We start from the raw sequence: 12,656 nt of genomic DNA on the forward strand, positions 1-12,656 counted from the left end.
ATACCAGAATTTATGAAATTGTAAATGTAATCGTAAAATATTTAGATGAAAAATTTGGAAATTTTTGAATACCTATTACAATATTCACAAAATTTTCGAGCATTTTTACTTCCCGAGCGTAAGCAAAGGAAGTATTGTAATCGAGTCCGTCGGCCGACTCTCTACTTTTACGTTTTCTCGATCTTTCATGACCCCTAGAAGACGCAGAAATAGGTCTCCCATTTCCGTCTGTCTGTCCGTCCGTCTGTCCGTCCGTCTGTCCGTCTGTCCGTCTGTCCGTCTGTCCGTCTGTCCGTCTGCCGTCCCGGATTTTTATTAGACAGATAATCTCCGAAAGTACTCGACCGATTGTTGTGAAATTTTGTACTTATATTAAGAATATCATGTAGATGGTAAAACGCTAACCAAAATTTGTCTAATCATCCCCACCACTAATGCGATGACGTCACTTCAAAATTGTACATAGTAAATGGGTTTTCAATTGTATAAAATAACATAGTCCTACACATGTAGTTTACAACTCTGAATCGACTTTTCACCCGAAACGTCCAGATTTTTGGAAAAAAAATCAAAATTATAAAACAACATTTTGAAATTTAATTTTTAATCTGCTAACCAGAATGCTTTGAAATGTTGCAGATGTTTTAAGGCTATAAAGAGCATCATAAATCTTTAGTCAAAAAATATTTGCTTATCCCCTCCAAAAACTTGATGACGTCAGCTCAAAAGTTTGTGGAATAAATCATATCTAAAATGTACAAAATATGATGAGTCTGTACTTGTAATTTATCACTTCATTCATGTTTTTTGGATTAGCATATACAGGGTGACTTAAAAAAATTAATGAATGCGTAAATATATTTTATTGATTTAATCAGGAACTACAAAACCGAATGCTCTGAAATCTTGCAGATGTTTTAAGGTCATAAAGAGCATAATAAATGTTTAGTCAAAATATATTTGCTTATCCCCTCCAAAAACTTGATGACGTCAGCTCGAAAGTTTGCCGAATAAATCATATCTAAAATGTACAAAAATATGATGAGTCTGTACTTGTCATTTATCACTCCATTCATATTTTTTGGATTTGCATATACAGAGTGACTCAAAAAAATTAATGAATGCGTAAATATATTTTATTGATTTAATCAGGAACTACAAAACGGAATGCTCTGACATCTTGCAGATGTTTTAAGGTTATAAAGAGCATAATAAATGTTTAGTCAAAATATATTTGTTATCCCCTCCAAAAACTTGATGACGTCAGCTCGAAAATTTGCCGAATAAATCATATCTAAAATGTACAAAGTATGATCAGTCTGTACTTGTGATCTATCACTCCATTCATATTTTTTGGATTTGCATATACAGGGTGATTCAAGAAAATAAATGAAAGCGTAAATTTATTTTACTGATTTACTCAGGAACTACAAAACCGAATGCTTCGAAATCTTGAAGATATTTTAAAATTATCATAAGCATGGTAAATTTTTGATCAAAATGTATTTGGTCGTCCCCCCTAAAAAATTTATGACGTCACCACAAAATTTTGCTGAATAAATCCTATCTAAAATGTACAAAATATGGTGAGTCTCTTCTTGTGATTTATCATTCCATTCAAATTTTTTCGATTTGCATATACAGGGTGACTCAAAAAAATTAATAAATGCGTAAATTTATTTTATTGATTTAATCAGGAACTACAAAACCGAATGCTTTGAAATCTTGCAGATGTTTTAAGGTTATAAAGAGCATAATAAATTTTTAGTCAAAATATATATATAGGCATGCAGTCGTCAAGTTTCCGACAGCGAGGGAAGTACTGTCTAAACTCTTTAGACCAATTTTTTTGTATTATTATTTAACACGTATTCTTTGATCTATTTAAGTCAAAAATCTTTTTAGTACTAATGAGTGGGTTTCAACAATTCTGTGCAAAATATAAATTAATTAAAAAGTTTTTGTTTTTTCATTTTTAGTTTAAGTTAAAGCTAATCAACTCATAATCTTTTGATAATATCGATTTTTTAAAATCATTTCTGAAAACAGTGTAAAATCAAATTCAGTCTCATTTTAGGAAAAAAATCATCGTTTTTGTTTGTTTTTTTTTCCCACTAAAATAAGTAATATTTCATTAACAGGAAGCCAAAAAGCCACAAAAGGATAAATCTGCGAAACCATAAACCCGAATGAATCATTAAAAGTCATAATGAAATCATTTTGTTTCAAATGCAATTTCTTATAAAAACTAAAAATCATTTTTATTTTTTCTTAGTTCAAATTCACTATAATTTAAACTAAATGACAGTGACTGTATTACCAAAACAAAAAGAAAAATGTGATCAACATAATTATTGTGAAATGCAGCTGTTTATTTCCTTATAAATCTACTCTCAATGAACAAAAGGAAGAAGAAAAGATAACGAAAGAAAAATGTAAATTTAAGGTTCAACAGTGGTGAAACCAGAGGAATATACAGGCGTGATTGTTTCTTCTTTTCTTCTCTCCTCTCGAAATAAAAACCAATATTTCAACTGAAAAAACGGAAAAACAAAGTTAAAAATTTCGAAGAAATCAAGTGTATTGCATTCTTAAGAGTTCTTTAAATTGTCAAAATGATTTTTTGTAATTCCAAAATTGCCAATTGTTTTGAATTTTAAAAAATTATCAAATATTGATAGACAAATTTCAAAAGTATGTCAGTTTATTCATACATCTTTTTTATTTGGCAACTTAGATAAGTTTTGCAAGTCAAGATTTGTTGGTTCTAATAAATAAGTTTATTCTAAAATTTGATAAGATAACGTTCTTGATAACCTGTAATAGTTTTGATAGTTTCTCCATAACAGATGGTTTCTTTTAATTCACGACTTTAATGGTCACCATTAGATAAAATGCACGTAAAGGATAATGACGTCTGATGGTATGTGGCAATTCTCTCCATGACACACCAACGCGCAGCTTTATTGTTCGTAATCAATTGCTCGTCATCGTAGTTAACATTAACCTTGTTATGATTGCCGACCATTCTGAATGAAAAATACAACGACACATCTAAATACTTATCTCCACTACATGCGGGCACGTGTTTGAAAAGGTAAGAGTGAAAATTTTATTTTGGTTTACACCTCACCGAAGTTATCACAGATGCTCACAAAAATGAATACAAAAAGATTATTTGCCGCCACCCTCAAAAATAATCCAATGAAGCTGCTAATGAGCACACAGACTGAATTCGTGGAGGCTTTGAGCGACAAAAAACTTCAACATTACAGAAATTTGAACGCTTTGGAAAACAACGACACGAAACCCTTTGATTGGGAGCAGGCGAAAGCTTTCGAGGAAATTCCAGGACCTAAACCTCTGCCTCTTGTGGGAAACACATGGAGATTTCTTCTCCCGAAAGTTGGAAATTTTTATGGCATGGATATCTTGCAAATACATAAACAGTAAGCGTAACAGAGGGTATTTTTCACTAAACTTTCATTAAATCTAACATTAAAAGTACTTTTGTAAAGCAGATGTTGCACTTTAGAAAAAAATATCGTTTACTCTAAATGGTCACTGAAATCCCACTTGTTTATAAGTATGATCATATTTGTTATTTTTGTACTACAAAATATTATTTTTGTGCTGTAAGTATTTCACATATGTATAATTAATTCGCCTTGATATATTACAATTTATGGTGTTTGTAATCTAAAAGGAGTTTCTTTTTAGATTAAAATACAGAAACAAAACACCTTTTTGATGTAGGTACTTATCAGCTTATCACAGCTACTCGGAATAAGCAATTTTTTTCTAATATGTATGAACAAGGTTGCTTATATTTTTAATTAGTTGAACAATTCAAGAAAGTTTGGTTGTTGTGACTATCGTAGCTTGGATGAAATTAGTAAAACCATATCAGTATTAAATTAATTAAAAAAAAACACAGATACTCAGTTTAATACGAATTTTTATCAAGAAATGTTAATTCAAACTAAAATCCATCATTCATTTCTTTAATTGGCTGCATCATACTGAAAAACTGTCTAAAGCGAAGAAAAAATATCAAAGCAATTGCACCCATCAATCTTTAGACAGTGATTCAGTAATCTTGAAAAAAGTTTTTTCAAGACCAACCAAAACAAATCTGTCGTTAATCGCACAACAACAAAGTAAGGCGTTAAAATCTTAACCTAAACATAAATCAAATAAACAACTCAGTAGACTTTCCGAAACTGGTCCGAATTGGTCCACATGCGATTTTACAAGGAAGAATCTGTAGATCGTATCGTCAGCGACTTTCGTCGTTTTGTTATATAATTCCTTCGTCGTGGTTTAACCTAATAATCTTTCGACAGATGGTGAACACAACGTGTTCTTCTCATAGTGTTTCTACTCTACATATATGCACTTGTACAATCTTTTAGTAGAATATTGCAATATAAGTCTGACTAACTAATTCGAATAAACATATTTTTTGCAAATAAAACCGAAAATTGAATCAATACCTACCAGCATCCAAAAGAATTTTCGTTGACCGTGATTAACCACTTAAGTACTAATACACTGATTTTAAAATACAAATTTTTGCAACAACTGGTGATTCTTAATAAATTTAATTCCTAGCATCATCGGACAAAAAATAGGTACTTCAGATACATTAACTTTTAGTGGAATATCCCGTAAACAGTCCACACTTCTTACATCCCTGGTGACGTGAATATTGCTATGACGTCATAGAAAGCTGCGGTTACCTATTGTTCATAGACACAAAGTAATATAATAAATAAACGAAAATAAATGTTCAAATTTGATTAGATTTACACAGACAAATTACATTTTTTGCAATTTAACCAAAGTAATTTTCGTTGGTAAATTTCTCTTATACATGACGTATGCTAAAGAACATTAATGGCTGTTTCTTAATATCTTCTAATATATAAAATTCTCGTGTCACAGTGTTCGTAATCGAACTCCTTCCAAACGGCTTGACCGATTTTTATGAAATTTGTTGTGTATATTCAGTAGGTCTGAGAATAGGTCGTAAACTATTTTTTGTACCCCTAAGTGATAAGGGTGGGCCACTCAAAAAATTGTTTGTTGATTTTTTGGACACAATTTTTATTTTTATTTTTTTAAGATTTGGTATCAAAAAATACATATAACTCTAAATTTTCGCCCTTCTACCACGAACCCCCATTTTTTAATAACGATATTAGTATCTCCAGAGGTGCGCAATAGGGTTGCAAGATGGTTGTTGAATATAATCATTCTCGTACGATAAATTTTTATGTATAATTTTAATTATAATTTATTTATTTATTTTAATTTTATTTTTTATTTAACTATCATTATTCACTAGAAATAATTTATATGTATGGCAAAACAAGGTTTTCCGGGTCAGCTAGTAACTACATAATATTTTTGCAAACTAACAGTTAATTTGGTACTCCCGAAATTAATTACAAAACATGTAGTAGTTTTCTTTACAAACGTAAACACAATGATGAAAGTCGAGTGCTCAAGTACTACAAATAAACATAATAAGTGCAAGAGTACTTAAACATAAATAATTAATCTCCATACAAGATAACAAAATGTATTATTTATTGTTTAAATTTAAAAAGATTATGTAACAAATTTTTTATTAACTATTCCAAAACATGACAAAGAACAAACAGTTAAACTGATGTGATGATTTACTAAGTTTTATGAAAGGTCGGCTGTAAAGTACTTTAAACGTCAAAGCCATAAACGCCTTAAAGGTTTGAGGGAACTTCTAATGGTACAGATTCTCGTACTCCTCACATGGTCCGAAATGAAGTCACTTTATTATTATTTTTTTAATACACCGTAATTAAAAAATGTTCGAAGGTTGTTTGATATTGCGATTCTATTTATTTTTTATAAGGACTCCTGTATGTTCAAATAAACATATGTATGTAATATTAATGTAAATGTAAAGAAGCGTGTTACACATATGTTTGAAATGAGTTTTTGCTTTACAAAATTTTGTGATGACGTCTTCAATTTTTTTTTGGGGATAACGTTCCTTTTGTATACAGTAGAATTTTATGATGGTTTATGCCAGTTAACTTCACAGTGGTCCATACCCACCATAAATTGCAATTTTAAAACCGGACAAATATAAGACCAGTAATCCGAGCGGTTCTTAGCTACCCTTCTTCAGGTTGAAAAAAAGCGACGTATTCCAAGCCGGTGGAACACTCAGTGTGTGAACAGCTTAGCCAACCCCTCGTAATGACATTGTAAAATTTCATTGTATAAAAATTGAACGTTTTTAGTATACATTTTGATTACCATGCTTACAATAACTCAAAACGTTTACAAGATTTTAAAGCATTCGGTTTTGCAGTTCCTGAATTGATCAATAAAATAAATTGACTCATTCATTATTTTTTTAAGTCACTCTGTATAAGCAAATCTTAAAAATATGAATGGAATAATTAGTCACAAGGATAAACTCATCATATTTTGCACATTTTAAATAGGATACATTCGGTAAAATTTTTTAGGAGGGATAAGCAAATATATTTTGATTAAAAATTTATCATGCTTATGGTAACTTTAAAAGATGTACAAGATTTCAAAGCAAACGGTTTTGTAGATTCAAAATCACAGTTCTAAATTAATTTGCAAAATGTTTTTTTGTTTCCAAAAATCTGAACGTTTCGGGTCAAAACTCAACACAAATTCATAAACTACACGTGTAGGACTATGCTATTTTATACAATTTAAAACCCATTTGCTATGGACAATTTTGAGGTGACGTCATCACATTATGGGTGGGGACAAAGTTTGGTTAGTTTTACCATCTGCACATAAAACACATAAAAAATTTTGACAACAATAGGTTCAGTAATTTCGGAGATTATCTGTCTAACAAAAATCTACACGGACGGCCAACAGACAGACGGACTAAAACTAGAGACCCGTTTTTTCTTTTTAACTTACGCTCAAGAAGTAAAAATATACATATTATAGATTTACGCAGAAGATTTCTACAGACCGCCGGAATAAAATCTGATGAAACCATTGCCGCCGACTATAGAAATAAATTTGAGTAAGCTACGTAGTTTACTTCAAAATGACATTATGCAAAACGAATTATTTTTGGGAACCATTACATTTTATTTACAAATATGGTGCATATTTACGAACCATTTCATGTCATAAAATTGATTCACTTACTTGTGACTTTTATTAAAAAACTAAATTTTGTTCGTCTGTTTATTGTTTATATGTATCATATTATTAATCTTTCTCGCTCTCTCTAACTCAACTGAGAGAGTAACTACTCTCCTTACATTTTTGTTTTACAAAATGAACACGGCAACACATTTGAAGAGAATCATCTAGATTATTTTACTAGTGTGGTAATGTTACTCGTTACTTCTCATAGTCAAAATCTAGTAGGAAAATGTATTCCATTTTTTTTTAGAATGAGACAACAGTACGGAGATATAACCATTATGAAAGGACTAGTGGGTCTTCAGCCAATAGTCGTATTATTTAATCCATCAGACATAGAAAAGGTAAAATTCTATTAACGTATAAGTATAATAAAAAACTCACAACTAACCGATTCTAGTTACATCGAAACGAAGGCGTTTGGCCAACAAGACACGGACTTCCATCCTTTGCACACTACAGGAAATTAAGAAAAAATATCCTGTCAAGTGGTGGATTAATATGTCTGTAAGTTCACTCAAAAACCAAGAATTTAAACACCAAATTATTTTCCACAAAATTTCCTTAAAATGTTAACACAATTTCAGCCAAGGTGAAGAGTGGTTCAAATTTAGAACCGTAGTAAACCCAATTCTAATGCAACCAAAAAACGTCATTCACTATGCGGACAAAATGAACTTCGTCGCTGACGAGCTAGTCGACAACATTAAGTATTTGTCTGAAGAGAATGAGCAAGGACAGATGCCTGATGACTTCCACAATGAACTGTACAAATGGTCTTTGGAATCAATTGGTGTCGTCACTATGGACACACACTTGGGTACTTTTCACCGATTGTGGTTCTTCGTAACCAAACTGTGTTTTAGGTTGTTTGAAGCGAGGCAGTGTGAACGAAGAAGCCCAAAAGCTAATCTACAGTGTGTTAAGGATGTTTCAACTCATGTACAAACTAGACGTTATGCCTTCTGTGTGGAAGTACATAAGCACTCCATCTTGGAAGGAGTACGTTCAAGTTTTAGACTTCATGTTAAAGTACGTCTCTAAAGTAAAATGTTTTGTGTATTAGGTTGTTTCTTTCAGAACGAATCTGAAGCATATTAACAGATACATCGAGAAAATCGAAAAGGGGGAAATTGATAACAACCAAATAACTAGTGCGCTTCACCAAATGATACAGATAGATCGAAATACGGCAACTGCAATGTCTGTCGATATGATGATTGCGGGAGTTGATACAGTACATATTAACTAATTTTATTAGAAGTTATAAATTCAAAGTGTGTCATTTTCAGACTGGTAGAGTTCTAGCAGCAGCTTTGTACTACTTGGCTAAAAACCCCGATAAACAAGAACTACTGAGATCTGAAGCTAACAATCTACTAAAAGTTAAAGATGCACCTGTTACTAAAGAAACTTTAAGTAAGAATGTCTACACCAAAGCTGTTGTAAAAGAAACCACCAGGTTATCACCTATTGCTATTGGAAATCTAAGAACAACCAAAAAAGATTTAGTCTTGGGTGGATATCAAGTACCTTCCGGGGTAATCTGAGTACTGTATTATTCAGCGTTTATTTAATTTTGTAATTGCAGACAGACGTTTTAACTTCTACTTTGATGCTTTCTCAACAAGAGGAGCATTTCCCAAAGGCTAAAGAATTCTTGCCAGAACGTTGGCTTAAAACAACAACTGGAGAATTCTCGCATAAAAATACGAACCCTTTCGTTTTTGCACCCTTTGGGTTTGGTGCAAGAAGCTGCATTGGCAAGAGATTTGCTAATTTGGAGTTAGAAACTGCGCTATTGAAGGTAGCGTTTTCAACATTTTAAAATTGTTCTTATTTGCAATCTTTGTAGATTATTCGAAATTTTGAACTACAATGGCCGCACGAAGATATGGTGTTTTATACAACAACGCTACATGGGATGGCAAAACCTTTAAAGATTCACGTAAAACCCGTAAATAATTAGTTAAATTTTAATTGTAAATTATGATTCTTTGTGATATATTTTAGTCTAATAAATAAAGAGCGGATTTATATAGATGAAATTTTGTTCAAATATTAGCACGTATGCCTACTCGTGGAACATGATAAAACATCCATATAAAACGTTGAAATGATTTATTTTAGGATTCGTGATGCAGTACCTGTCAGATTGCAGAATTTATATCTTACCTCTGCTTGGACTTTCATCTAAAAAATATGCGACATGTTAAAAATGACAATTACAACTTATAAACTAAGAAATAAAAAATTGGTCTAAAGAGTTTAGACAGTACTTCCCTCGCTGTCGAAAACTTGACGACTGCATGCCTATTATGTTTTTTTTTCTCATTACATTTTTGTAGTGGGAATTTAAAAAAAAATTGTGATGACGTCATCAACATTTTTGCAAGGACACGTATATCAGTTGGGATAGATGTAGTGTAATACTAAGAATAAAATTATTGTGTTCCCAAATTTTCGGGAAAATGAATTGGGTCGTTTTGAATATTGATTTCTTATAATCAATAAAATAACGAAACAATTTACTCACGTATACGGCGCCGGTGTGTAATATCTAGAGAGCGGATTTCTGTCGGGCTAGGCAAGGCCAAACTCGGTACGGCTCGCACGCGATGCGAATTCATTGCCGTTGCGGACTGCACTTCGTTTATTTGAGATTAGAATAACGTTGTTTCGTTGCACTCTGCTGTTAATTCCCGTTCTCATTTACTTAGCCGTTTGATTAATAAATCGTTAATTATATTTATGGAATCCAGCACGTCCCCCCCTATAATCGTGACGTAGCCCGACAGAAATCCGCTGTCTAGTAATATGAGGGGCAACTGAAAATCGTTTATGTATAAACATTCTTAATTTAAGATGACAAGCGTAACAGCATACGTGAGAGCCAAACAGAGAAACTGTAAACAAAACGACCATCGGTTTTATTGCTTCGACTTCCGCTTATTATATAAAACATTGCGTTTTATTTTAATTCTTGACGGTGAAATTCACAATTGGTTGATTATAAACATGTCTATTTCGCATTCGCGGAACCAAGTGACCGCATAAAACAAATGCAGGTCTGTAATGTTAAAGTCGATGTAAATAAGCGTGCTACTCTTATGTTTCAACCGAGTTTTTCCTTTAACAAATTTTGTGTCTACCAAATTGGGTTGGTTGGGGTGTAATACTAATAATAAGTGTTGCCTTTAATTTAATCAATAAAATAAATTGACTTCATTAATTTTTTTGAACCACCTCTTAAGAAAATCTAAAAAATATGAATGGAATGATAAATCACAAGTACAAACTCATCATATTTTTTGCATTTTAGGTAGGATTTATTCAGCAAAATTTAAGGGTGACGTCATCAATTTTTTTAGGAGGGATGAACAAATACACTTTGAACAAAAGTTTACCATGCTTATAATAACTTTAAAATATTCCCAAGATTTCAAAGCATTCGGTTTTGTAATTCCTGATTAAATCGATAAAATAAATTCACGCCTTCATTAATTTTTTTGAGTCACCCTGCATATGCAAATCCAAAAATATGAATGGAATGATAAATCACAAGTACAGACTCATCATATTTTGTACATTTTAGATACGATTTATTCGGCAAACTTTTGAGCTGACGTCATCAGTTTTTTGTAGAAGATAACCAAATATATTTTGACTAAAAATTTATTATGCTCTTTATAACCTTACAACATCTGCAAGATTTCAAAGCATTCGGTTTTGTAGTTCCTGATTAAATCAATAAAATAAATTTACGCATTCATTAATTTTTTTGAGTCACCCTGTATATGCAAATCGAAAAAATTTGAATGGAATGATAAATCACAAGAAGAGACTCACCATATTTTGTACATTTTAGATAGGATTTATTCATCAAAATTTTGTGGTGACATCATAAATTTTTTAGGGGGGACGACCAAATACGTTTTGATCAAAAATTTACCATGCTTATGATAATTTTAAAATATCTTCAAGATTTCGAAGCATTCGGTTTTGTAGTTCCTGAGTAAATCAGTAAAATAAATTTACGCTTTCATTTATTTTCTTGAATCACCCTGTATATGCAAATCCAAAAAATATGAATGGAGTGATAGATCACAAGTACAGACTGATCATATTTTGTACATTTTAGATATGATTTATTCGGCAAATTTTCGAGCTGACGTCATCAAGTTTTTGGAGGGGATAAGCAAATATATTTTGACTAAACATTTATTATGCTCTTTATAACCTTAAAGCATCTGCAAGATGTCAGAGCATTCCGTTTTGTAGTTCCTGATTAAATCAATAAAATATATTTACGCATTCATTAATTTTTTTGAGTCGCTCTGTATATGCAAATCCAAAAAATATGAATGGAGTGATAAATGACAAGTACAGGCTCATCATATTTTGTACATTTTAGATATGATTTATTCGGCAAACTTTCGAGCTTGTAACGGATTTTTATTTAATTTTGAATTGATTTGCATTCGAAGTGGTGGGGCATCTATCACGCGTAGTGTTGGTGCGAGCTACGGGAAAAAACGAGGAGAAAAAGAGAGATAAGAACAAGGGGGGAGATAGCTGGGCAGGGGCGAGCTCGGAGCTCGGGAGGAAGAGAATCAAGTTCGGGGGCTTTTGAAGGAAGATTTTCGGGAAGAGAAGGGACCTGAGAACCGAAGGAAGAGTCAGGAGCCTCCGCCGCCTACGCTGGGGAGAGAAGAGGTGCCCTTCCGCATATTTTAACAGTGATTGGCTTATCGTATGTAATACCTTTAATAATATAATTAGTCGTAAACGTAGTTTTATTGGGCTCCGGTTGAAACCCACTTCGTGAGGTAACAATACAGTAGCATTTATTTGAAATCCTGTAAGTAGGTTACATAATTTTTGGCGCCCAACGTTTCGTAGAGTCCTTTAAACTGCGTTTATGATGGCAGGATCCTATTTTAATATGGAACCAAATTTTTTGAAATCGAGCGAAGTTAATCACTAGTTAAAAGTGCGGGGGGTTACGCCCGATCGCTTAGATCTAGATACAAAGCGTAAACAGCTGCGACGGAGATTACGAGAAGATTTGAATCGTGGTGAAGTCATGTATGCTAATCCCAATTTCGATTTTGAGGCGGAAAAAACGGAGGTTGAAACAACACTAAGTGATATCCGAGCCTTGTTGGATTCTTTTGATGGTCGACGGGGGGATGGGAACAGGAGACTTCTCACCAAGTACTATCATGTAATGGGTCGCTTACATCGATTCCCAGCGACGGCGCCCGTAGCTGTGCAAGAATTCAAACATGATCAAATGGCGATGGCGGAAGCATTGGATGAAACCAGGTATGAAATGGTGGAACAAACCTCTCTACCTCCAGATGATGCGACCGCGAGTCCGGCGGGAGTCAACCAGAACACTACGATCCTTAAGCCTACTCCGGTACACAAGTGGAATGTAACTTTTGATGGTA

At 32.7% G+C, this 12,656-nt stretch overlaps 1 protein-coding gene across 2 annotated transcripts; it reads left to right on the forward strand.

Moving 5' to 3' along the window:
• The first annotated feature begins 2,845 nt into the window (after positions 1-2,845).
• Positions 2,846-9,248, forward strand: LOC135134356 (probable cytochrome P450 12a4, mitochondrial). Of its 2 annotated transcripts, none has more exons than XM_064063007.1 (10): positions 2,846-3,097; positions 3,139-3,449; positions 7,451-7,544; positions 7,601-7,707; positions 7,788-8,020; positions 8,067-8,232; positions 8,281-8,437; positions 8,493-8,741; positions 8,792-9,007; positions 9,056-9,248. In XM_064063007.1, the coding sequence occupies exons 2-10, from the start codon at positions 3,148-3,150 to the stop codon at positions 9,167-9,169; spliced, it is 1,638 nt and encodes a 545-aa protein (XP_063919077.1). In that variant the 5' UTR covers positions 2,846-3,097; positions 3,139-3,147; the 3' UTR covers positions 9,170-9,248. The 2 variants fall into 2 exon arrangements, with proteins under 2 accessions (XP_063919077.1, XP_063919076.1); XM_064063006.1 differs by having other exon boundaries at positions 2,847-3,097; positions 3,148-3,449.
• The last annotated feature ends 3,408 nt before the right edge of the window (positions 9,249-12,656 follow it).

The sequence above is a fragment of the Zophobas morio genome, unplaced genomic scaffold (assembly GCF_036711695.1).
Source record: "Zophobas morio isolate AGI-343-1 ecotype UQ-CSIRO unplaced genomic scaffold, CSIRO_AGI_Zmor_V1 ptg000023l, whole genome shotgun sequence".
NCBI classification, from domain to species: domain Eukaryota; kingdom Metazoa; phylum Arthropoda; class Insecta; order Coleoptera; family Tenebrionidae; genus Zophobas; species Zophobas morio.

Coding starts and splice junctions, on each gene's coding strand:
- LOC135134356 (XM_064063007.1), top strand. CDS start 3,148: ATGCTCACAAAAATGAATACAAAAAGATTATTTGCCGCCACCCTCAAA. Junction 7,708..7,787: donor AGTGGTGGATTAATATGTCT/GTAAGTTCACTC, acceptor ACACAATTTCAG/CCAAGGTGAAGAGTGGTTCA. Junction 8,742..8,791: donor GATATCAAGTACCTTCCGGG/GTAATCTGAGTA, acceptor TTGTAATTGCAG/ACAGACGTTTTAACTTCTAC.